The sequence below is a fragment of the Pseudophryne corroboree genome, chromosome 2, assembly GCF_028390025.1.
Source record: "Pseudophryne corroboree isolate aPseCor3 chromosome 2, aPseCor3.hap2, whole genome shotgun sequence".
Taxonomy (NCBI): Eukaryota; Metazoa; Chordata; class Amphibia; order Anura; family Myobatrachidae; genus Pseudophryne; species Pseudophryne corroboree.
The window spans coordinates 638,127,925-638,155,700 of NC_086445.1; the positions used below are offsets into that span (position 1 = coordinate 638,127,925).

The following is a 27,776-nucleotide window of genomic DNA, read 5'->3' on the forward strand; positions in this document are numbered from 1 at the left end:
TCTCTCAGTCTCCCTGTGTCACACTCTCCTCATTCTCTCTGAGATGGAGGAACAGGAACCAAACATCATATAACTCCGCCTCCGAGTGACTCCTGGCACTAGAGGTCTAACACTAGGGGATGCACCAATAGACTAATACACACAAGGAGACAGGTAAAGAGCGCATCATATCCTAACACAAAATACTAATTGAAAACTTTCACATTCATGAACCACAATAAATGGAATTTTAAAGTAATTGTTTTTCTCTATTTTAATATAGGAAAAATATCAATAACAGTTTTGTTTTGTCATATACTCCTAATGTCTGGTGGTGCTAACTTTGATATATATCAATCAGTGTTCAGTTCAGTTGGCGTTCGATTCGTTTTAAAAATAAATTATACTGTATCTTCGTTTTTGAACATCCTGATTGGAAATTTGTTGCTTTGCATCTTAACACAGATTGAATAAGTAGCCATTATGCTAGGCATGAGTGAATCTTTTAGGTCTGGGCTGCTTGCTTTGTTAGAAGTTAGAAGCATGTAACTTTTGCCAAGTTCAATATATTTTAGAGTCATGTATGTTCCTTATGGTACGCTGTGGAGAAAGTAAAATTGACAAAATCATGATGCAGACATGAGCCACAGAGATCACACAACTGAAGATGTTGTTTTTCCTTTCCTATAATCAATGCAGCACCTGCTCCTGCCAGCCTGGACATCTGCCAGAAACCCTTGTGTTGTGTGACTTGAGGCAAATTAATTAAAAACCAGTTGCTGATTGCAGTGTATCTAGAGGCCATACATAATGTCTTTATGCTGTGCTAGTGACAATGCCCCTATCTATTTGTTGTCAGGTTTGCGGCATTAACATCTCTTCGATGTTCAATTCAGTTGGGAAATGCACCCGTTCACCAATCATACCAGCTGCAATAAGGATCGCCACCAGATGGTGTGTTAAAAACTTTTTTGTTTATTGTGGACACAGTATGGGACAAGTATGAACATATATACCTCTGATGATGAATTCCTGTAAAGCAGTTACATATGCTTCAAGTACGGAGACATACACATCTTGAGATGTGTACAGAAAATCTGCTAGGTTTATGTGCTCTTTTTTTTTTTCTTTAGAGAACTTAACATCCATATAGATGTTATAGTGCACCAGGTCCCTGAGTTCTCTTACCAGGTCCGACAGTGCTAGCTCTCCACTGCGGGTAGGAGTCCGTCAATGCCTTCTGTGGTGGTCTGGCTGTGGCTAGTTTTCTCCAGTTGTAGTCTCCCTCAGTATCAGGCAGCCGCAGCTCCGATAGGGAGCCAACTTGATATCACGTGGAGTGAGATTCGCATTTACTCTCTATAAAAGGGAGTTTCTGAGCACTGGACAGTGCCAGAGTTTAGGTTCAATTTCCTAAATGTTTGTCTTAGCCTCAGGAATATCATGCAAAAAATCCTGCACCCAGTTTTTGCTTTCCCTGTTCCTGGTCCTCACCTACTCCATGCTCCGTCATCTGTTCCTGCCTACCTAGTGTCTGTTCCCTGATCCACTTCTGAGGCAGCCCTTCCATCCAGCTCACAGCCAGTTACCATACTACCTGCAGTGCATACCAGTCCGTACTAGGAAACCCAGACAGGGGGCTGCAACATGGGTACCGGGCATAGCGAAGTCCAAACCTCTTTGCAGGGGTCCCTGGCGAACACCATCAGCATGTTAGACTCCACATCGCTGTTCTGAGTATCTGACAGTCCCATTCACGGGTTAGCATCTGTGAAATAAATCCATGAGTTGTGACAGAATACTCTGGCCCAACATTGATGTCACTGGTAATATGTCATCAAAAGAGCTGCTGGAGTATCTCCTTGCCAGAGTCAAGATGCAAGAACAAGATCAGTCTCAAATGATGCAGTACCTACAGACACTAATGCAGCAGGTCAATGTGTACAGCGGCCTTCAGTACAGAACACTTCGCTCCCTGCAGTGCCCGCTCAAGCTGTGGAGCCTCAGCACTTTTACTAATCCCAAATCCCTCAGGATTCCTGAATCAGTGTTCAATTCAGTTTGAGATCCAAGATGCTAATTTCCCCACAGATAGGACAAGGGTGGCTTACATAATTTCCCTGTTGTCTGGACAAGCCCTAGTGTCGGCTTCCCCCTTGTGGGAGAAGAATGATCCTCTTGTTAGTTACTGCACCAGTTAAGCCTTCAAGAAAGTCTTTGATGAACCCCGACAGGCGAAATCTGCTGCATCAGCAATCCTGCATCTGAAACGGTCACCCAATCTGTGGCCGGGGCCAAAATGCATTCACGGTTAAGGATCGATATCCGCTACTATTAATTTTCTAAACTCTGACAGAATTAAGGGAGCAAAGGTTTTTACCAAGTTAGATCTTTGTGTGGCCTACAATCTAATTAGGATCCGGCCTGGTGAGAAATGGAAAATGGTATTCAATACTTGTGATGGCCACTATGAGTATTTGCTCATGTATGTCGGATTAAACAACACAACCAATGTTTTGCAAAGATATAGAAATAAAATCCTCCAAGACCTCCTATATAAATATGTTGCATTCTATTTGGAGGATAACCTAATATTCTCCAAGGATTTAGCGAGTCATAGCAAACATGTATGTGAAGTGCTTTCTCTTCTTCGAGCAAACCAGCTTTTCTGCAAATTATAAAAATTCACCTTTGAGCAGAATAATTTACATTCCTGGGTTATAGTATCTCTGGTTCTAGCCTCCAGATGTATCCAGAGAAACTCTCCACCATTGTCAACTGGCCTTGTCTGATGGATTTAAAAGCAATACAATGATTCCTTGGGTTTTGCAACTTTGACAGACAATTCATTAAGAACTACTCGTCATTTGCCGCTTTCATTACCACGTACACCAGGAAGGGCCAAGATACCAGGATGTGGCATCCTGGAAGCTGAGGAAGTGTTTTCTTGATTGAAACAGTGTTTCATTTCGGCACCCATTCACGGCAAACCAGTTGTGACCTGCTTTTCTTTTGGAGAGAGATGCCTCTGTGGCTGGTGTGGAGGCATGCCCCTGTAGAGCTGGCTCTGCAGGAATGGCGATATTTGCTGGAGTGGGGCAAAATTCCCAGTGACCGTTTTCACAGATCACTTCAACCTGGATATTAGTTACTGCCCAGGGAGCAAAAACATTAAAGCTGGCGCTTTGTCTCAGGCATTCTGTTTCACCAAGGTAGACGGAATTCGGGAGGATAAGACAATCCTGAATCCTGCTTGCTTTGTTGTGGTAACCAGCAAGGTTAACATTCCTCCAGAGAAAACATTTGTGGCACCTGAACTACGTGTGAAGCTACTCCACTGGGCACATTCATCACACTTCATCGGTCATACAGGGTTGAAGAAAACTTATGAGGTAATTCTCAATGGGTATTGGCAGCAGACTGTTCGTCAAGATTTTAAGGATTTTGTGGCAGCCTGTTAAATTTGTGCCCAGCATAAGATTCCACTTCAATCTCCAATGGGTTTCTTACACCTCTTACCAGTGCCCAATCATCCATGGACCAACATCTCCATGGATTTGTTAGAGATCTGCCCTTTTGTCAAGGGTACAACACAATGTGGTAGATACATTTTACAAGGCTGCTCACTTTATTCCATTGAAGGGTTGGTTTACCCTCAGCACTGAAGTTGACCGAAGTGTTCATAAAGAAAGTTCTCAGGTTACATGGGTTCCCCAAGGACATTGTTTCCGATTGAGGGGTACAGTTTACCTCTAAGTTCTGTGCAAGTACTTTAACATCAATCTGAGCCTATCACCCTCAGAGCAGTGGGTAGATGGAGCGTGTAAACCAAGATCTGGAGAAGTTTATTAGAATCTACATTTCCACCAACCAGGATGATTGGGTCTCCTTGTTACCATGAGCTGAGTTCACCCATAATAATCTTTTCCACAATACTTCAAACCACTTACCATTAATCATCCAATTGGACTGCATCCTATACTACCAGAACTGTCAGACTATCGGTTGGTGTCACTTCCTGATGTTTGTGATACTGTGAGACGCTTCCTCAATATTTGTAAAAGGTTAAAGAGGAAACTATGCAAAGTATCCTCTTGTTACAAGTTCTTTGCTGACAAGTAGGAGAAGAAGACAACTCTATTAAAATCAGGGAATGAGGTATGGCTGTCAATTTGGCATCTACGGTTCAAAGTCCCTACCATGAAATTGGCACATATGTATATATATATATATATATATATATATTGGTCATTTTTCAAATTATTTATGCAATTAATTAGTGGCATTCTGATTAAAACTTCAGGGTACACTTAGTATTCAAGTGTATTCCATGGGAGGAATGTAATAGGATGTAAGTTAATGTGCGAGCTAATGTGCGAATACAGACTCACATCTACTCACTGTGAGTTTGTTGTGAGTTTGCAATACAATTCGCACTATGTAATACAGTAGTCTGTGAGTTAGAGAGTTCAAGGCTATCAGAAATGTGTCCTTCTGAGTTTAATTTGAACTAAACTTGCACCTTGTAATGCGAGTTTCATTGCAAGGTGTGAGGTTGACAAAAGCCTACACAAATCAGTGATAGGTAAAAAAAAAAAAAAAGGAATCGGGCTCCACTAGCAAGGGGTAATGCCACAGCCCAGGGACACAGTTGACGTGGGCCCCTGACCGAAGCATTCATCCCCCCTTAACTAGTCAGCCCAGGTTGGGAATTCCTGGGGTAGTGAGGAACCCCAATAAAGGGGTCCCATCTCTCCAGCGCACCAAGGCCTGGACTGAAGCCTGAGGCTATCTCCAGCACCCCTAATCGATGGGTGCCAAGTTTTAAGAACTTTGTGTAAAAATTAGTAGTAATATTGTCTTTTAAAGGAGGACAAATTGTACCAGGAAGCCTCCCTCAAATGCCGGTACCTGGAGAACCACAAGTACCAACATGTGGGGCATTAAGGGCATAGCGGCACGTTAGACCCACACCTCTGGGTATCCACTAATCCCACAGTACAGGTTAGCATCCATTAAATCATAGATTTGCAAAGTAGATCTCATTCTGATGTATAGTGTACAGAGCAAAATCCAGTCTGATGTACTGTATAGTGAATTTGGCCGGCTGAACATCAGAAAGATGTGTATCTGGCTGATCTGGTGGCTGATGGGACCCTGCATCGGCTAGTGCATACATACTTGCTGATGCAAGGGATGACAGAGAGACTGAGAATGCGAATGCAGCATGGCATCGCAAATTATGTCTTCTGGTTGACCCTGCAGCAGGGCCAACCAGAAGACTTTGTTAACAACCGCGGGAGCACACAAATCACAGGTGCACACTGAACGATCTGGGCGATATGTAATTTCAGTTTGGCTGGAAACTACATATCGGGGCGAGATTACTGTAGTGTGTTCCCGGTCTTTGGTTACTAGTGTCTATTGCAGATCTCTAGTCTGGCCACTAGTACTGTATATAAAGCAGATCTCTATTCTGGTGACTAGTGTATAAAGCAGATCTCTATTCTGGTGACTAGTGTATAAAGCAGATCTCTATTCTGGTGACTAGTGTATAAAGCAGATCTCTATTCTGGTGACTAGTGTATAAAGCAGATCTCTATTCTGGTGACTAGTGTATAAAGCAGATCTCTATTCTGGTGACTAGTGTATAAAGCAGATCTCTATTCTGGTGACTAGTGTATAAAGCAGATCTCTATTCTGGTGACTAGTGTATAAAGCAGATCTCTATTCTGGTGACTAGTGTATAAAGCAGATCTCTATTCTGGTGACTAGTGTATAAAGCAGATCTCTATTCTGGTGACTAGTGTATAAAGCAGATCTCTATTCTGGTGGTTAGTGTATAAAGCCGTTGGAAAGGTCATGGACTTTGCTCTATTTTCACTTTTACACATTTATAGTGCATGGAATTGTAACAATATAAAAAAATGACTGATACTCCCCTAAGGAACAATGTGAAACAATATTTATAGCAGTTTCCAAAATTCCAAACTTTTACCAATCTTCAGATACTTATTTTGTTCATTTTTTATTAACCCTAACCCTCTGTCACAACTGAGGGCCTGAGCTGACGGGAGGCAGCCTCAGTTGTAGGGGCTGAGATGTAACGGAACCTGGGAGGTTGTATCAGACCCCTAGACATGTAAGTAACATGTAGAATAACTGCCCGAAGGCGTGACCACGACAACCAGGATAAAAGTCAATGATGTTTATTATGACATACTCCGTAACACAGCAGCAAATAAGAAAACATAAAACTCAGCAGGGAAATAATACAGTTCCTGGGTACTACAGGGTGGCAAGGGCCACAGGGCTCTGGTAGTATGAGATAGTTCTTAATAATCTTCTAGGTGGAAAGTCCTTACCAGGCCCGACTGTAGCAATGGAAATAGCCCAGGATCGTACCAGCTGGTGTTCCAGGAAAAGCTGGGCTGCTGTGGGTAAAACGGCTGCTGTGGATACTGGCTGAAACCAGACTGATGTTGACACGGAGTGAATACTGGCTGGAACCAGTTAAATAATAAATGTAGCTTGAGAGCGATGAAATATGAAAGTGATGTTTGGAGCTTGAGAGCGGTGAAATAATAATGCCGGTGATAAATGATACTCTGCAGAAAAGGGTACCGGCACTTTAAGAAGAGCTGACCTCTGCTGGAAGCTGGATGCTGAAAGCAGGTGGATCTGTAGCTGGAAGCAGATGAATCCAAATGGATAGGAGAGTCAGGCTACACCGCAGGTGGAATGCTGGTGCGGGTCTCTTTAGTGGAGGTTTGGAGATAGGAACTGGAACCTGGAAAACAACCACAGGAGAGAGACAAACTGGAACTAGGTTTGACAACCAAAGCACTGACGCCTTCCTTGCTCAGGCACAGATTACTTATACCTGCAGCAAGGAAGGGATTGGCTAGGCAATTATGCAGATTAACATTGCAAACAGCAGATTGGTGGAAATGAACAGATGACAAAATCCAAGATGGCTGCGCCCATGCAGACACTTGGAGGGAAGTTTGGTTTGTAATCCATGTGGGAATTAAAACAGTAATGGCGGCGCCGGCCACAGGAGACAGGAGACGCCAGACTGACAAGTGCACATTCAACCACGCGGGCACAGCGAAGGCCGCGGCTGACGCAATCACCACTCTGACATTCTGCATGTAGCAACTCAGGAACAGCGGCGGAGGCCGCGGGAGACGCCATTCCGGATGTAACAGGCGCTGCAGTGACCGCGTCTCAGAGTGACAGGAGAGGAGGCAGGAATGTGGACATCAGTATAACAGATGGGATCCGGCCCTGGAACGCTGAGCCAGCCTTAGGAGGCATCTGAAGGGTAAGTAATGGCGTCCAGATACCCGGATCGTGACAGCACCACCCCCCCCCCCTTTAGGAGTGACCCCAGGACACTTCTTTGGCTTTTGAGGAAACTTGGAATGGAATCTCCGGACCAAGGCAGGAGCATGGACATCAGAAGCATTAGTCCATGAGCGTTCCTCAGGGCCGTAACCCTTCCAGTCAATAAGATACTGTAGTTGACCGTAACGGTGACGTGAGTCCAGGATCTTGGCCACTTCATACTCAACGCCTCGTTGAGTATGGACTTTCGGAGTTGGAGGAAGTGAGGAATGAAACCGATTCAGGATCAGCGGTTTCAACAGGGAAACATGGAATGTCCTGGGTATTTTTAAGAAGGGAGGTAACTGAAGTCTGTAAGCAACAGGATTGATGACTTGCTCAATTTTGAAAGGACCAATATAGCGAGGTGCAAACTTCATACTGGGAACTCTTAACCTCATTCTTCGTGGATAACCATACCCGATCACCCACCTTGAGAGCAGGAACCGCTCTACGCTTCTTGTCCGCAAACTTCTTATACCTGAACGATGCCTTGAGCAGAGCTGCTCGTACACTCTTCCAGTTGTTTGCAAACTGATGCAAGGTGATATCCACTGCTGGAACAGAAGTTGCTGGGAGCGGTTGGAATTCAGGGACTTTAGGGTGGAATCCAAAGTTGGTGAAGAATGGTGTTGAAGAAGATGAGGAATGATACTGATTGTTATGACAGAACTCGGCCCAGGGAAGTAATTGAACCCAGTCTTCTTGAGAGGAAGACACATAGATGCGGAGGAAGGCCTCCAAGTTCTGATTCACCCTCTCAGTTTGACCATTGGTCTGAGGATGGTAAGACGTGGAAAACTTTAGTTTGACTTGGAGGACTTGACATAGACTTCGCTAGAATTTGGCTGTGAATTGAACTCCTCGATCTGAGATAATTTCCTCAGGCAGACCGTGGAGTCGGAAGATCTCTTGTATGAACACTTGAGCCAACTTGGAAGCTGACGGAAGACCGGTGAGAGGAATGAAGTGTGCCATCTTGGTGAACCGGTCAACTACCACCCAGATGGTATTGAACTTGTTTCACATGGGTAAGTCTGAAATAAAATCCATCGACAGATGGGTCCATGGTCGACGGGGAACGGATAGTGGAACCAGTTGCCCCGCAGGCGACTGGCGGGATACTTTATGTTGGGCACATTTTGGGCAAGATGCAATAAACTCCATGACGTCCTTTCTCAGAGTTGGCCACCAATAGGACCTAGAGATAAACTCCAGGGTTTTTTGGATACCTGTATGTCCGGCAAAACGGGAAGCATGGGCCCAATGCATGAGCTTCTTCCTCAGTACCGGCTTCACAAAACTTTTCCCTAGTGGGGGCGTAGAGTCCATCCCTACCGTGGAGAATGCCAACGGATTGATAATAGGATGCTTGTCTGAAGACTCTGACTCATTTTCTTGCTCCCATGAGCGGGAAAGGGCATCGGCCTTGCGATTCTGAGAGCCCGGACAGAACTGGAGTTTAAAATCGAACCTGGAAAAGAAAAGTGCCCATCTGGCCTGACGAGGGTTGAGACATTGTGCGCCTTTCAGATATAAAAGGTTCTTGTGGTCTGTAAGTATGGTGATTGAATGAGAAGCTCCCTCCAACAGATATCTCCACTCCTCTAGAGCGAGCTTGATGGCTAGCAACTCCTGGTCGCCAATGGCATAGTTGCGCTCCGCTGGGGAGAACTTCCGAGAGAAGAAACTGCAAGGATGTAAATGGCCATCTTTAGCCCTCTGAGATAACACCGCTCCTACTCCAACGGAGGAGGCATCCACCTCTAAGATGAAAGGAGAGTCGATGTCGGGCTGTTTCAGAACTGGTGCAGAGATGAACCGTTGTTTTAAGAGATGAAAAGCTTGCGTAGCTTCTTCAGACCACTTGGACGGGTTAGCACCCTTCTTAGTTAAAGCAGTAATAGGCGCCACAATGGTGGAAAAGTCTCGTATAAACTTTCTGTAATAATTGGCGAACCCTAAGAACCTCTGGACCCCTTTGAGTGTTAAGGGTATCGGCCAATTCTGGATTGCTTGTAGTTTCTCAGGATCCATCTCTAGTCCGGAACCGGACACAATGTAACCTAGAAACGGAATGGACTTGACTTCAAAGACGCATTTCTCTAATTTGCAATAGAGATGATTGACACGGAGACGGGACAGAACCTCTTTTACCCAAAAATGATGTTCCTCTAAATTGTTGGCAAAAATGAGGATATCATCTAGATAGACCACGACATGACGGTATAAAATGTCTCTGAAGATCTCATTGACAAAATGCTGGAAGACAGCTGGAGCATTGCTCAATCCGAAGGGCATGACGAGGTACTCGTAATGTCCGTCACGGGTGTTAAAGGCGGTCTTCCACTCGTCACCCTCACGGATCCGGATGAGATTGTATGCACCTCTCAAGTCCAGCTTTGTGAAGATGGTAGCTCCGCTAACTCTATCAAAGAGCTCAGTAATCAGGGGTAGTGGATAGCGGTTCTTGATGGTAATGTCGTTCAGACCTCTGTAGTCGATGCACGGACGCAGACCACCATCTTTTTTCTTTACGAAAAAGAATCCTGCGCCGGCTGGAGAAGAGGAAGGTCGAATGAACCCTTTTGCTAGGTTCTCTTTAATGTATTCCTCCATAGAATGCGTCTCAGGCAGAGACAACGGGTAAGTTCGGCCTCGAGGTGGAACCTTCCCTGGAACGAGATCAATCGGGCAGTCCCATTCTCTATGAGGAGGAAGGATATCAGCAGAAGCCTTACTGAACACATCCGTGAAATCTTGATATGGAGGAGGTGGAACATCAGACGACCTGGGGGAGGAAGAACAGACCGGCAATACTTTAAACAAACATGTCTCAGCACAGGAGGGGACCCCATGCCAGAATCTGCGTAGTCGTCCAATCAATAGATGGATTGTGAAGACGGAGCCATGGAAGGCCCAGGACCACAGGATGTGTGGCTCTTGGAATCACTAAAAAAGAAATAAGTTCGGAATGAAGAACTCCCACTCTCAGACGAACTGGTAGAGTCCTTAGAGAAATAACTGCATCAAAAATCTTGCTGCCATCCACGGCAGTTAAGGAGATGGATGAAGGAAGTCTCTCGGTGGGTAGGGACCACCGTTTAACATAGGCTTCGGAAATAAAGTTCCCAGCTGCTCCGGAATCAAGGAGGGCAATGACGTTCCGATAACGTTGAGCAACTTGAAGCGAGACTGGGAGATTACAATCATGAGGAGATGGAGAGGAGATCATTACTCCTAGCCGGCCCTCTCCTTGGCGAGCTAGGATTTGGAGTTTCCCGGACGTTTGGGACAGGCATTAATGGTGTGAGACGGAGCTGCACAATAAAGACAAAGAGACTCAGAGAGACGTCTTCGGCGCTCAGCAGGAGTTAAACGGGAACGGACAATTTGCATGGGCTCGTCTTTAGATGGTGACAGTTGGCGAGGAGGAGGAGCAGGAGATTTTGGAGCAGATGATCTTCCACGCTCGGTTGCTCTCTCTCTGAAACGTAAATCAACTTTCGTGCAGAGTGAGATTAGCTCATCTAACTTGGAAGGTAAGTCTCTGGTAGCTAACTCATCTTTAATACGCTCAGATAAGCCATGCCAAAATGCAGCATACAGGGCCTCGTCGTTCCATGCCAGTTCGGATGCCAGGATCTGGAACTGTATAAGATATTGTCCTACAGTACGTGATCCCTGGCGTAAACGGAGAATCTCAGATGAAGCTGAAGTTACCCGGCCTGGCTCGTCGAAGATACGCCTGAATGTTGACACGAATGCAGTGTAGGAGGATAGCAGGGTGTCGGACCTCTCCCATAACGGTGATGCCCAATCAAGGGCTGAGCCACTGAGAAGAGAGATAATGTAGGCAATTTTAGTACGGTCACTGGGAAAATTGCCAGGTTGTAGCTCAAAATGAATTTCACACTGGTTGAGAAATCCCCTGCAGAATCTTGGAGATCCGTCAAATTTTGTTGGCGTTGGAAGATGAAGACGGGGAGCAGAAATGGGTAAGGTGGGTGGGGTTATAGCTGGAGTCACTGTGGTTGACGCACTGGACGCGCCTGATCCACGGAGGGTTGTCTGAATCCCATCCAGCCGAGTAGAGAGATCCTGGAGACAGCGGACGATGTGGCCCTGTGCAGCCTCCTGATGTTCAAGTCGGGCTGCTAGTTCTTGCATCGGCCTGGCCGCTTGATCCTGGTCTCCGGCTGGATTCATATGGTCAGTGCTTACTGTCACAACTGAGGGCCTGAGCTGACGGGAGGCAGCCTCAGTTGTAGGGGCTGAGATGTAACGGAACCTGGGAGGTTGTATCAGACCCCTAGACATGTAAGTAACATGTAGGATAACTGCCCGAAGGCGTGACCACGACAACCAGGATAAAAGTCAATGATGTTTATTATGACATACTCCGTAACACAGCAGCAAATAAGAAAACATAAAACTCAGCAGGGAAATAATACAGTTCCTGGGTACTACAGGGTGGCAAGGGCCACAGGGCTCTGGTAGTATGAGATAGTTCTTAATAATCTTCTAGGTGGAAAGTCCTTACCATGCCCGACTGTAGCAATGGAAATAGCCCTGGATCGTACCAGCTGGTGTTCCAGGAAAAGCTGGGCTGCTGTGGGTAAAACGGCTGCTGTGGATACTGGCTGAAACCAGACTGATGTTGACACGGAGTGAATACTGGCTGGAACCAGTTAAATAATAAATGTAGCTTGAGAGCGATGAAATATGAAAGTGATGTTTGGAGCTTGAGAGCGGTGAAATAATAATGCCGGTGATAAATGATACTCTGCAGAAAAGGGTACCGGCACTTTAAGAAGAGCTGACCTCTGCTGGAAGCTGGATGCTGAAAGCAGGTGGATCTGTAGTTGGAAGCAGATGAATCCAAATGGATAGGAGAGTCAGGCTACACCGCAGGTGGAATGCTGGTGCGGGTCTCTTTAGTGGAGGTTTGGAGATAGGAACTGGAACCTGGAAAACAACCACAGGAGAGAGACAAACTGGAACTAGGTTTGACAACCAAAGCACTGACGCCTTCCTTGCTCAGGCACAGATTACTTATACCTGCAGCAAGGAAGGGATTGGCTAGGCAATTATGCAGATTAACATTGCAAACAGCAGATTGGTGGAAATGAACAGATGACAAAATCCAAGATGGCTGCGCCCATGCAGACACTTGGAGGGAAGTTTGGTTTGTAATCCATGTGGGAATTAAAACAGTAATGGCGGCGCCGGCCACAGGAGACAGGAGACGCCAGACTGACAAGTGCACATTCAACCACGCGGGCACAGCGAAGGCCGCGGCTGACGCAATCACCACTCTGACATTCTGCATGTAGCAACTCAGGAACAGCGGCGGAGGCCGCGGGAGACGCCATTCCGGATGTAACAGGCGCTGCAGTGACCGCGTCTCAGAGTGACAGGAGAGGAGGCAGGAATGTGGACATCCGTATAACAGATGGGATCCGGTCCTGGAACGCTGAGCCAGCCTTAGGAGGCATCTGAAGGGTAAGTAATGGCGTCCAGATACCCGGATCGTGACACCCTCCCTCTGCAGCCTAAACCTAATCCCCCTACCCCGGCCCTAAACCTAACCCAGCAGCTATACTTACGGTCAGAATTCCGGCGTCTGTGTCCTGGCCCTTTAGGAGTTCCGGGGGCGTAATTTCAACATGTGTCGGGATTCTCGCGTCTGTATTTCAGCTGCCGGGATCCCGACAGCCGGCATTCTGACTGCATCCCGCTGGAAAATACAAATTTTGATAACTGTTTGCTATTTGATCACTTTAGGTGTATTTTGAGAAATCGCAAGTTGAGCAATTATCGAACGACTGCGCATGCATATCATTGTGGACGTGCGAGGGGTAATAGCGACAGAAATTGCGTACCGATCATAACCACAATGGAGTTGCTGTTTGACTGACAGAAAGCCGGCACTTCTAAGCAGAAACCTGACGTTTTCTGGGTCTGTCAGAAAAAACGTAGGCGTGCCCAGACGTTTTGGGGGACAATCTCTGATGTCAGCGCAGACCACTTCCATGCCGTCTCAGCCCCAGTTTACTGGCAGCCTCAGACTTACTTACATTTAGTCAGACGGAAAAAAATCTTCGATGTCCTGGAAATTACATATGCATCTGCGAATGGATAGTGATCTGCGATGCACTGAGCGTTTTTACTTCCTGTTGGGGCGGTGCCTCTCTACTTGCAGACAACTGCAATTTCTCAGAGTAGCGACCCATGCTAAATTAGGCCCTTCGTTAGCTAATTATTTGTCGAATGCTCTAATTCACACAATGAAAATACATTTAATCCTCTTTCTAGTAGCCTTTCCATTTCTCCATATTTCTTGCTAGAGCTCCTAAATCTATACTAGTGTCTCTGCACTCCCCATATTCCCCGACTGCTCCTTTATTTTGCCAGTTTCTTCAGTGGCAAAATATATACCATCTTCCACAAAAGCTCATCAGACCCATCTATGTTCAACCACCCTCTTCTTCTCTCATCTTGCCACCCTTTGCTTCTTCAATTCTGTGATTAAGACAGATCCTCATTTAACTCTCCTCTTCCTCCTCTATCTCAACCTGCCCCTTGATTTTGTTCCCTCAAAAATTCCTTCACTCTTTCCCCTAATGGTCACTTAGCTTGTCTCTTCAGTCTGCCCCTCTCCACAGCAGTTTCGCTCTTCATTCAAATATTCTTCCATCTCCCATCTCTCAAGAAACCATCTTTTTACCTAACCTACCTTTTCAGCAAATGATCCATTCGCTGCTCACCTTTGCTTGAATTACTTTACTGCTACCACTTGATCCACTTTCTCTTCACACACTCGCTCCTCCATCCTCTGCTGTCTGGTTTTTGCACTCTTCTCTCAGCTGAAACTGCCTTTACTAATGTAACCAGTGACACTCTGGGGGTAATTCAGACCTGATCGCTGCTGTGCGTTTTCACACAGTGGGCAATCAGGTCTGTACTGCTCATGCACCGCAAACGTGCCGGCACGTTGGGCGACTGCACCGGGCATCGGTGCATAGCGACGGGATGGTGCAAAAAAAGTGACTGCACGGGCGATCGCAAGGTGACTGACAGGAAGAGGCTGTGTTTGGGTGGCAACTGACCATTTTAGAGGAGTGTCCGGGAAAATGCAGGAGGGACCAGGCGTTTGGAGGGAGGGTGTCTGACGTCAGCTCCTGCCCCGATCATCGCTGCGGCTGAGTAAATCCTGGGCTGAGCAGAAATTTGTGCAGTTCTGCTACAAATGCGGTCACACACCTGCACACAGCTAATACCCTCCCCCTGTAGGGGCAACTACCTGATCGCGGGGATGTAAAAACCGCACCCTAGCGATAAGGGTTGAACTGCCCCCTCTGTTAGCAAAGTGAGAGGATCATTCTCCATACACAAACCACTCGACCCTGCTGCCACTTTTGACACAATGAATCACACTATTCTCCTTGACAATTTCCCGCCTCCAAACTTTTTCTCGCTTTTAAAGGTTGAAGAACATTTTCCCAGTGACCTTTTCGGAGCAACTCTGAACAATCTGAGTGTTGGCGCAGTAACATTTAATGGAAATGACTTTCTGCAAGGATTCCGTGGATGCTTACAGGTGACATTTGGGAATGTTCAGTGTGTAATTTCTTTTGTTTTTTGTTTTTATTAGAGATTCATATTTGTTTTTTGAATTTTTAAAATACTATACTTTATTTAAAGGGCATAAGATATATTTACAAAGGTGTGCATTTATAGAAGTGGAGATGTTGCCCATAGCAACCAATCAGATTCTACAGTGCTTATCACTTATCTAGCACCTTCTAGAAAAGGGATGGGGAACCTTCGGCCCTTCAGCTGCTGTTGAACTACACAATCCAGCATTCCTTGCTACAGTTTTGTTATTTGGCGATGCTAAAACTGTTGCAGGGCATGCTGGGATGTGTAGTTAAACCATACCTCCCAACTTTGAAGGGGGGGGAAGAGGGACCCCTGCGCGACCCAAAAAGGGGGTGTGACCTGCCGTGGCAGGGGGCGTGGCATCTACCGAGTGGGCGTGCCCCAGCCTCACGGACCCGTTTTCGGCATTTTGGGGGCGTGCCCAGCACTCCCCTCCCAGCATTGAATAGATGCCGGCATCTATTCAGTGATCACCGCAAAGCAGCGGGTGATCAAAGCCTCCCCCAACTGCCCCCCGCCCGCGGGACACTGCGACCCGCGGGAGGGACAGCGGGACAGTGTCCGAATACTGGACTGTCCCGCTGAAATCGGGACAGTTGGGAGGTATGGTTAAACAACAGCTGGAGGGCCGTAGGATACCCTTCCCTGTTCTAGAAGATAATAGCAAGAATCTGATTGGTTGCTCTGAGCAACATCTCCACTTATATAAACCCGCACCTTAGTAAATATACCCCTAAGTCCACCTTTTGAATACTTTTTTTTCCCCTAATGCATTTTAGAAGACTGCAGCATCTAAACAGCTACCTACAGTGAAAAGAGACAAATAGGTATTCACACTATGCAAGTCTGTCTGAAAATGTGCATGGTCAAAACAGAACAAAATTCTGCAATTTTCAGCCTATTACCAGGATCATTACCTTACACTTTTATATGCAACTGCCACTGGGTGATTTCTCCATACTTGTCATTACACTTTAATATGGAGAAAAGATAAATATCACATTTTCTCTGACGTCCTAGTGGATGCTGGGGACTCCGTAAGGACCATGGGGAATAGACGGCTCCGCAGGAGACTGGGCACATCTAAAGAAAGCTTTAGGACTATCTGGTGTGCACTGGCTCCTCCCCCTATGACCCTCCTCCAAGCCTCAGTTAGATTTCTGTGCCCGGCTGAGCTGGATGCACACTAGGGGCTCTCCTGAGCTCCTAGAAAGAAAGTATATTTTAGGTTTTTTATTTTCAGTGAGACCTGCTGGCAACAGGCTCACTGCACCGAGGGACTAAGGGGAGAAGAAGCGAACCTACCTAAGTGGTGGTAGCTTGGGCTTCTTAGGCTACTGGACACCATTAGCTCCAGAGGGATCGAACACAGGACCCGACCTCGTCGTCCGTTCCCGGAGCCGCGCCGCCGTCCCCCTTACAGAGCCAGAAGCAAGAAGGTGGTCCGGAAAATCGGCGGCTGAAGACTTCTGTCTTCTCCAAGGTAGCGCACAGCACTGCAGCTGTGCGTCATTGCTCCTCATGCACACCACATACTCCGGTCACTGATGGGTGCAGGGCGCTGGGGGGGGGGGCGCCCTGAGCAGCAATATTAACACCTTGGCTGGCGAACTGACACCATATATAGCCCCAGGGGCTATATAGGTGTTTATTAACCCCTGCCAGAACTTTTACAATAGCGGGAGAAAGCCCGCCGAAAAAGGGGCGGAGCCATCTCCCTCAGCACACTGGCGCCATTTTCCCTCACAGCTCTGCTGGAGGGATCGCTCCCTGACTCTCCCCTGCAGTCCTGCACTACAGAAAAGGGTTAAAAAGAGAGGGGGGGGCACAAATTAGGCGCAGTATATATATATTATGCAGCTATAAGGGAAAACACTCTCTATAGGTGATATCCCTGTGATATATAGCGCTCTGGTGTGTGCTGGCATACTCTCCCTCTGTCTCCCCAAAGGGCTTTGTGGGGTCCTGTCCTCTGTCAGAGCATTCCCTGTGTGTGTGCTGTGTGTCGGTACTGCTGTGTCGACATGTATGATGAGGATAATGATGTGGAGGCGGAGCAAATGCCTGTGAATGGGATGTCACCCCCTGCGGGGTCGACACCGGTGTGGATGGACTTATGGAAGGAATTACGTGACAGTGTCAACTCCTTACATAAAAGGTTTGACGACATAGGACAGCCGGCTGCTCAGCTTGTGCCTGTCCAAGCGTCTCACATGTCATCAGGGGCTCTAAAACGCCCGCTACCTCAGATGGCAGACACAGATGTTGACACGGATACCGACTCCAGTGTCGACGACGATGAGACTAGTGTACCTTCCAATAGGGCCACCCGTTACATGATTGAGGCAATGAAAAATGTATTACACATTTCTGATAATACCCCAGATACCACAAAAAAGGGTATTATGTTTGGTGACAGAAAACTACCAGTAGTTTTCCTACATCTGAGGAATTGATATGAGGTGTGTGAGGAAGCGTGGACTTCCCCCGATAAGAAATTGATAATTTCTAAGCAGCGTACCCTTTTCCGCCAGAGGATAGGTCACGTTGGGAAATAACCCCAAGGGTAGATAAAGCGGTTACACGCTTATTAAAAAAAGGTGGCACTACCGTCACGGATACGGCCGCCCTGAAGGACCTGCTGATAGAAAGCAGAAAACTACCCTTAAAGCTATATACACACACACGGGCATTATATTGAGACCTGCTATTGCCTCGGCATGGATGTGCAGTGCGGCAGCTGCGTGGTCAGATTCCCTGTCGGATAATATTTATACTATAGATAGGGACAATATTTTGCTGAAAATAGAGCATATAAAAGACGCTGTCTTATACATGCGTGATGCACAGAGGGATATTTGCCGACTGGCATCACTAATAAGCGCTATGTAAAACCATTGCCGCCAGACGGGGGTTATGGACTCGGCAATGGTCGGGCGATGCCGATTCAAAACGGCACATGGAAGTTTGCCCTAGAAGGGGGTGGAACTGTTTGGGGATGGTCTTTCAGACCTCATTTCCACAGCTACGGCTGGGAAATCAAAACTTTTGCCACAAGCTACCCCACAGCAAAAGTAAGCACTGTATTATCAGGTACAGTCCCTTCGGCCCCAGAAAAGTAGAGGGCTAGAGGCTCATCTTTTCTGCCAAGAGGAAAAGGGAGGGAAAAAGCTGCAGCACACAGCTAGTTCCCGGGAGCAGAAGTCCTCCCCTGCGTCCGGTAAGTCCACAGCATGACGCTGGGGCTGCTCAGGCGGACCCGGGTACGGTGGGGGCCCGTCTCAGAAATTTTCAGCGCACAGTGGGCTCTCTCACAGGTGGATCCCTGGGTTCTTCAAGTAGTATCTCAGAGGTACAGGCTGGAATTCGAGACGTCTCCCCCCTGCCGTTTCCAAAAATCTGCCTTACCGGCAACTCCCTCTGCCAGGGAGGCAGTGTTGGTGGCTATCCAAAAAACTGTATTCACAGCAAGTGATTATCAAGGTACCCCTCCTTCAACAGGAAAAGGGTTACTTTTCCACAATGTTTGTGGTACCGAAACCGGACGGTTCGGTGAGACCCATCTTAAATTTAAAATCCTTGAACACATATAACAAAAGATTCAAGTTCAAGATGGAATCGCTCAGGGCGATTATTGCGATCCTGGACGAGGGGGATTACAGGGTCTCTCTGGACATCAAGGATACTTACCTGCATGTCCCCATTTACCCTCCTCACCAGGAGTACCTCAAGATTGTGGTACCGGACTGTCACTATCAGTTCCAGACGCTGCCGTTTGGATTATCCACGGCACCGAGGGTCTTTACCATGGGTAATGACCGAAATGATGATACTCCTTCGCAAGAAGGGAGTTTTAATTATCCCGTACTTGGGACGATCTCCTGATAAAGGCGAGGTCCAAGGAACAGTTGGTAAGGGGGTAGCACTTTCTCAGGAAGTGCTGCAACAGCAGGACTGCATTCTCAATTCCAAAGTCACAGCTGGTCCCGACGACACGTCTTCTGTTCCTGGGAATGATTCTGGAAACAGACCAGAAAAAAGTGTTTCTTCCAATGGAAAAAGCCGAGGAGTTGTCATCTCTAGTCAGAAACCTCCTAAGACCGGGACAGGTGTCGGTACATCAATGCACACAAGTCCTGGGAAAAATGGTAGCTTCGTACGAAGAAATTCCATTCGGAAAGTTCCACGCAAGGATTTTCCAGTGGGACCTGTTGGACAAATGGTCCGGGTCCCATCTCCAGATACAGCAGCGGATAACCCGGTCGGCAAGAACCAGGGTGTCGCTGCGGTGGTGGCTGCAGAGGGCTCATCTACTAGAGGGCCGCAGATTCGGAATACAGGACTGGGTCCTGGTAAACACGGATGCCAGCCTTCGGGGCTGGGGTGCAGTCACACAGGGAGTAAAATTCCAAGGACTGTGGTCAAAACAGGAGATTTCACTTCACATAAATTTTCTGGAGCTAAGAGCCCTTTACAAGGCCGTAAGCCAAACAAGGCCCCTGCTTCAAAACCAGCCGTACTGATCCAATCAGACAACATCACGGCGCTCGCCCATGTAAACAGGCAGGGCGGCACAAGAAGCAGGAGGGCAATGGCAGAAGCCACAAGGATTCCCCGTTGGGCGGAAAATCACGTGGTAGCACTGGCAGCAGTGTTCATTCCGGGAGTGGACAACTGGGAAGCAGACTTCCGCAGCAGACTCCACCCGGGAGAATAGGGACTTCATCCAGAAGTCTTCCAAATGCTGGTAAACCGTTGGGAAAGACCACAGGTGGACATGCTGGCGTCCCGCCTCAATAAAAAAGATATTGCGCCAGGTCAAGGGAACCTCAGGCGATCGCTGTGGACGCTCTAGTGACACCGCGGGTGTACCAGTCGGTTTATGTGTTCCCTCCTCTCCCTCTCATACCCAAGGTACTGAGGATAATAAGGAAAAGAGGAGTAAGAACTATACTCATTGTTCCGGATTGGCCAAGAAGGGCTTGGTACCTGGAACTTCAGGAGTTGATCTCAGAGGACCCATGGCCTCTGCCACTCAGACAGGATCTGCTGCAGCAGGGGCCCTGTCTGTTCAAAGACTTACCGCGGCTGCATTGACGGCATGGCGGTTGAACACCGGATCCTGAGTGAAAAAGGCATTCCGGAGGAAGTCATTCTTATCCTGATCAAAGCCAGGAAGGATGTCAGCCTGAAGTTCAGACGTTGTAAGGGAGTGCTGCATGTTTAGCCCCTTTTTTGTGCCCCAGTGGCACCTTGGGATCTCAATGTGGTTTTGAAGTTCCTGGAATCACATTGGTTTGAGCCACTTAAAACCGTGGATTTGAAATATCTCACATGAAAAGTGGTCATGTGTTGGCTCTGGCTTCGGCCAGGCATGTGTCAGAATTGGCGGCTTTGTCATAAAAAAGCCCTTACCTGACTTTCCATATGGATAGGGCAGAGTTGAGGACTCGTCCTCACTTTCTCCCGAAGGTGGTATCAGGTTTTCACTTGAACCAACCTATTGTGGTGCCTGCGGCTACTAGGGACCTGGAGGATTTTAAGTTACTGGACGTAGTCAGGGCCCTGAAAAATTATATTTCCAGGACGGCTGGAGTCAGGAAAACTGACTCGCTGTTTATCCTAGATGCACCCAACATGCAGGGTGCTCCTGCTTCTAAGCAGACTATAGCGCGCTGGATTTGTAGCACTATTCAGCTTGCGCATTCTGCGGTGGGACTACCGCAGCCTAAATCTGTAAAAGCCCATTCCACATGGAAGGGGGCTCATCTTGGGCAGCTGCCCGTGGGGTCTCGGCTTTACAACTTGGCCGAGCTGCTACTTGGTCAGGGGCAAACACGTTGCAAAATTCTACAAATTTGATACCCTGGCTGAGAAGGACCTTGAGTTCTCTCATTCGGTGCTGCAGAGTCATCCGCTCTCTCCCGCCCGTTTGGGAGCTTTGGTATAATCCCCATAGTCCTTACGGAGTCCCCAGCATCCACTAGGACGTCAGAGAAAATAAGATTTTACTCACCGGTAAATCTATTTCTCGTAGTCCGTAGTGGATGCTGGGCGCCCATCCCTAGTGCGGATTGTCTGCAATACTTGTAAATAGTTATTGTTACACAAATCGGGTTGTTATTGCGAACCATCTATTCAGAGGTTCCATTGTTATCATACTGTTAACCGGGGTTCCTATCACGAGTTATACGGTGTGATTGGTGTGGCTGGTATGAGTCTTACCCGGGATTCAAAATCCTTCCTTATTGTGTCAGCTCTTCCGGGCACAGTGTCCTAACTGAGGCTTGGAGGAGGGTCATAGTGGGAGGAGCCAGTGCACACCAGATAGTCCTAAAGCTTTCTTTAGATGTGCCCAGTCTCCTGCGGAGCCGTCTATTCCCCATGGTCCTTACGGAGTCCCCAGCATCCACTACGGACTACGAGAAATAGATTTACCGGTGAGTAAAATCTTATTTTCTAGCTTTTATGAGATACATTATTATGTTTATTAAATATCCCCCATAGTTTGAAAAGAGAGCTGACTAAACATAAACTGTTAGATATGATCACTACTAGCCCAGATTTGATCATTGTAGCCAATATGAATTGATTCTCACAGTCATAATTCATTTAAATGAGGGCAATATCAAGTGTAATACCCCTTTCACATCGCCAAAATAACCCAGTATATTGCCGGGTTGAGGTGCGGTGTGAAAGGGGTATGTTACAGTTTCAACCTGGGAGCAAAGCAGGGTTATTCCCAGGTTGAAGTGCAGGGTGACGAATTGCCGGGTCGATGCGATCCGGGGCCTGTTCACACTATAGGGAGAGTCAGCGATTGGAGGTGATCTGACCTCCATGCACCGCCTCCGCACACATCACTGCTGAATCACCAACCCAGCAATTTGCCAGGTTTTTGGCACCAGTCTGAACGGGGTCTCAAGCAGGTCGAACCTGGAAGGAGCCGTGCAGAAGTCCCAGGTGCGACCCGCTATTGCGATGTGAAAGTGGTATTAGTGGGAACAATATAAAAGTGTAAGGTGATAGGCTGAAAATTGTAGTATTTTGTTTTGTTTTGACCATGCACATTTTCAGACAGACGTGCATAGTGTGAATACCTATTCACTCAATGAAGACTGTGATGACTCTTTTAACTGTAGGTAGCTGTTTAGATGCTGTACTATCTAGTGCCATAAGCGATATGGCATAGTTACGTAGGCAGCTTTTTAAAGTGCTCACATAATTTAATGATTTAACCATTCTGCTTCCTAAGACCAGACCTGCCTTCATTTATTAACAATTGATTATTTTATTGTGCAGGGTGTGAGAGTGGGTTCCTTCAGTTCTCCACTCTCTCTGGCAAATGCATTGTTTTTGAATGTAGAGTCTGGCTGCAGTTTTCCCGACCCCTGTGACTCCAATCCGTGTCCAGTGAACAGCTACTGCAGGGATGACTGGGACAACTACTCCTGTGCTTGTCATCAAGGTAAAGGTTTGTTATATACAGGATGGAAGTCAAACAAGCAGTCAGTAACGAGTGTGATAATAGACAATGACGGAAGTCACGCACTGATAGTGAGTGTGTGCTACTGACAGCCTTATAAACCTACCTGTGGCCAATTGCAGCGAGTTAGTCAGCCCAACTATCACTGCACAAATTAAATGAATATATGATAAGATAATACAGTGTGTGAAGGTACACTATGCAACATATATTGAGAACTTAGTTAATTAATTAAGTAGGATGTAATTGTTTTTGTCCCGCAATCTAGCACTTTTCCTAATACAGATCTTACTCTACTTCAGGTGGTGCCCCTTGAAGTGAGGGAGAGCCTCCAATGTTGCCATTCTGCTAGTTTATGATTATTCCCATCTGCTGCCTGCATCATATTCTGCCCATTGTTGTTGATATTTTAGCGACCTACTTTGAACTCGGATTTATGTCTCACCATATTCTGACCCTATTTAATTCTATGGGGAAGGGGGCAGCTGTACGTAAAAACTGTCTGTAAGTTTTAGAGGTTTATAAAGAAGATGTGGTCATTAATTTATTATTATAAAACAACATAAACTATCTGAAAACTGACACTACTTTATCATTTTGTATAATTAATAAAGTATCTTAGAGTGTATTCAGTTCAAGTAAAGAGTCCATAGATCAATTCCAAGATCAATTATACAGAAAGGAAGAAAAAAATAGATTTAAAAAATGTATTAAAATTACCCAATAATTATAATGATCCACCAGGTGATAAACCGGCATGCAGATCCCAAAGGTGCTCAAGAAAACATCAACAGATCACTTACGCTGATTTCTCCTCATATCTCCCGGGTCATGTGAAAATAAAAAGTAATTGCAATTAGTTACATTATTACTAGTCATACCTTTTGGATATGAGTCCTGCACATATATTGGCAAACAAAATTACGGATCCTGACCCAATTGGTCTAAAACGTATTTACTGTATCCGATACACTGTTCGGGAGATATTATCCAAAGGGCCTCAGATCCCCTGGCCTTTGCTCTTTCTTGCGTCAAAATTCATCTGCCAGCCCTGGTGGTCATTCCGAGTTGTTCGCTCACTAGCTGCTTTTAGCAGCATTGCAAATGCTAGGCCGCCGCCCTCTGGGAGTGTATCTTAGCTTAGCAGAATAGTGAATGAAAGATTATCAGAACTGCTAATAAATAATTCTTTGCAGTTTCTGAGTAGCTCCAGACCTACTCCTAGATTGCGATCACCTCGGTCCGTTTAGTTCCTGGTTTGACGTCACAAACACGCCCTGCGTTCGGCCAGCCACTCCCCCGTTTCTCCAGCCACTCCCGCGTTTTTCCTGGCACGCCTGCATTTTTTAGCACACTCCCGGAAAACGCTCAGTTACCACCCAGAAACGCCCCTTTCCTGTCAATCACTCACCGATCAGCAGTGCGACTGAAAAGCGCTGCACGAACACAAAGTTTTTAGTTAAATAACTAAGCGCATGCGCGCTGCGTACCATGCGCATTTAGCAACAAAGCATAGCGAAAATCGTCAACGAGCGAACAACTCGGAATGACCACCCCTGTGCATTCTCAAAAGAACAAAGTGAGGACTCTTCTGAGCATATGCATAGCTGGCATATGGGCCATAGATCTACAGATGTGTCCTTCATCATCGTTGCTACAGTCACGTTAAACAGTCCTAGTCATGCTCAATCGTGAGTCAGTTTACTAACGCCGATAGTATTTTTATGTATATTTTACTTGAAAATGTGTCTTATTCGCATCGCTATACGAATAAGATGCACAGGCTATGCTGATTAAAATTATATATGGCATGTCTATATTCTGTATGCATCTCCAGCTGTATTTTGATACAGAATAATACATTACAGGTTTTTCCTGGAAAACACTCTAATGTAGCATTTCATATGCAGATACAGCTGCAGACGCATACAGAATATAGTCATTCTGCATGTCATTTTAACCAGCAGAGTCTGCTTATGCATGTTGTTTGCATATGCGAGTAAGACGCATTTTCAAGAAAAAAGACTTCTGGCACTCGCCGAGTCAGCCGTACGTAGGTTAGATGAAGGACACATCTGTATGTGAAAAGCAATACACAATAGGGCCAAACTCACATATACATTAATTCGTAATACTATTACAGTCAAAATAATAACAGTAATATTAAAACATTTACTAAATTGACTTTAAAAGTTATAAATACATGAGGTAATATAATAGGTTGAGGATTTTCAGCAAGTTTAAATTAGGCAGAATTTGTGGTGAGTTTCCAGGAACTTTCTGTTCAAAATTGCCAGAATGCAATTTGGAGGTTTAGGGGGAGATTTATCAGGTTGGAGAAAGCGATAAAGCGCCAACCATTCAGCTTCTGTCATGGTCTGAAAAGTGACAGTTAGAAGCTGATTGGTTGGTACTCATATCTCTCTTCAAGATTTGATACATCTCCCCTTAGTGTGAAAATCGACAGTTTTAGTGATTTATCACAGGTAAGAAACAGACAGACAAGCTCAGTGAATGAAACTGAATAAACATTTCCCAGAAAATGGCTCTTTCCAAAGAGATTGCTCAAATTACATTCATTGTGATGTATCTGACCAAACAGCATGATAAATAGCCATAAATTAATACTTAATTAAGGGTACCCAAAAATAATCTAAATATGAAAGATTTTTTTGGGGAGAACAAGATTATTTATAAAAAAATATTTTAAGTTATGCAGACAAATTTTTTTTAATGTCATTTGGAGCATGTTATTAATGGAGGAAGCACCAATTACGTTACACATTGGTAATTTATTTATTAATTGGCATCAATTAACATAAAAAATATTATTGTCTTTGTTATTTTCTGCCCGGACATATTGTATAGCATAAAATGCATTCAATTTGAGCAATCTCGCTGGCCTCAGGGCCATCTTTTGTTCTGCAAGTTTTTCTGGAGATTTATGCAGCTAGATTGTTGTTGTTGCAGTTTGTTTTTTAAGCCTTTTATAGTGCAGCAAAAAATACAACTGAACAAACAGAACAAAACAACTGTGCAAAGAATCAATGTTATGACATGGGTCTCGGTAACATTGCAGCAGGCTTTACAAAGAAAAGAACTAAACATGAAGAAATGGGAAAAGAAAAGGAAAGAGGGTAAAAATAAATAGAGAGGAATAAAGTAATAAAGTGAGTAAATCTACATAAAACTCATAATCGTTGGATGAGTGAAAGTTAAATCCTCTCTGCTCCACTTGGCATCAGAAAGACATGCTGTGAAAAATGTAGGCACAGGGATAGAATGTGAGGAGAAAAAGCAAAATGGGAGATGCAGAGGGGACGGGAGCGAGAGGTGGCAAATCCTGTAATCAAACACAATTCCCTGCAGTTAGGGCCCAGGATAACCTGAGACAAAAACAGGGGCCAGTGAGTTGATGCAGCAGAAACCATTTTGTGACTTCAAATATATTCCATGTAGATGTATGGGTCAGTGTAGGTAAGTAGTACATTTCTTCTAAAATATTATAACTCCTTTTTCATTATCAAAGGAAGGCACACACCATTAATAATGGAGAGCCTTCAATATGACTGATTTCAATTCACCAATAGTCGGGGAGGATTTGGAGAGCCAATGTTTTAAGTTAACTTGTTTTCCCTCCATGACCATAACCACTAGTAGTGATACATGGGGGCTCAGTGATGTATATTCAATCCTCAAAGAGAAGTTAGCAAAAAGGAGGGCATCCGCCACATTGGGGAGTCTGAGTCCAAAAGCAGCGTGTAGCTGATCAAGAAATGTATCACAACACCTACTGATTTTTCTACAGTGCCAGAGATTATGGGATAACGTAGCATGAGGTCGGCTGCACTTAAGACAGTCTACTGACAATGAAGAGATGAACCATCCTGTTAATTACTGTTAAGTAAGTCTCTTGTAATGAGGCTGATTTAAGAGCCAGTTAGATGTTAGCAGTATAAGATAAAGTAGTGGTAAAATCTGTTAATTCTGGTATATCGGAATGCCATGCCATAGGGGTGTTAGACTACATTAGGGAATCTGATTGGCTACAGCATAAAGGATATTTCCAAAGATCATAGCAGTAATGACTGACTTTCTCCGATCCAGAGGGTTAGCTTCCATCACTTATGCTGGCCATACATCAGGACGATATCATTCCAATCAGCAAACTAGTTGACTGGTTGGAATGATAATATGGCAGTGTATGGGAGCAGATGATAATAATCAGCCGTTTGTTCTCACATGCGGAAAAACGGGCAAAAACGGTTGGTCCAACTAGTTGGGAAAATCCAACCTGTTTGATTTGACCCAGCTAATAGTTCTAGTGTAGGGGGAACTACCTGTAGCAGTGGGTCCACCTGATCATCGGCACTGGCAGCAGCCCCCCCGGGTCATTGGCACCAGCAGCGGGTCCTTGGCAACGGAAGTGGGTCCTCCAAGCAGAACCGAACAGGGGAAGGCTGCTGTGCGAGAACGTTGGGCATCCCCCGCCCTGTTACTGGAAGCTGCCAGTGCCAGTGGGGTGCAGTCACAAGGGTATTTGCTGGAATGGGAATCTGGGCAAGTCATGAGGGAGCATGTGAGGAAGCCCCTCTGACTACAAGGGCCTCCTCACTGCGCTCCATCCTCCTGCAGGAAGGGACATTTGGTGCCATTTCAGAACACAGATCCAGGCTCCCCCGTACCTACACCAGTAGCACTCTCCCTGCCGATACCCACACATCTCCCCCCCCCCCCCTTACTCCACAAACACACACACCATAAAATAGCAACACAGCCTGCCAGCAATCCCCCTCCCATCTAACTATTACACACACACACACACACACACACACACACACACACACACACACACACACACACACAAACACACACCAGCATCTAGTTCCTTCCCTGTCTGCATCTCTCCAAAGAATAACAGCACAGCATCACCTGTCCGCACTAGGCAGCGCAGTCTCCCTTGCCCTCACTCCCCAAATGGTTACTTTTATATTACAATTATTTCATACCTGGTCCTGCTATCTGTATGTAGTACATGTTGTAGGTCACTATACAAAAGTATTAAAGAAAAAATGTATTGAAATAAATAAAAAGACCTGCAATTTTGAATTTTTCAATAATTATTTATTCAAAACATGCAGAAATAGGCAGGCATTGTCCGCCTATTTCTGTGACATTACAAGTTTGAGGGAAGTTGGCTGGTCTGATGAAAAGTTGGTTAGATGTGTGGATCACTGTTTTAGTTGGACAGACAAGT

The 27,776-nt window shown here is 45.9% G+C and overlaps 1 protein-coding gene across 2 annotated transcripts in view; it reads left to right on the forward strand.

The window, feature by feature from the left end:
• The window catches only part of LOC135041525 (cadherin EGF LAG seven-pass G-type receptor 2-like), a 407,444-nt gene that overhangs the window by 196,599 nt on the left and 183,069 nt on the right, over positions 1-27,776 (forward strand). For both annotated transcript variants that reach the window (XM_063954943.1, XM_063954944.1), the window contains exons 12-13: positions 14,858-14,971; positions 22,336-22,501. In XM_063954943.1, the coding sequence (XP_063811013.1) occupies positions 14,858-14,971; positions 22,336-22,501 (280 nt within the window). The remainder of the gene's footprint in view (positions 1-14,857; positions 14,972-22,335; positions 22,502-27,776) is intronic.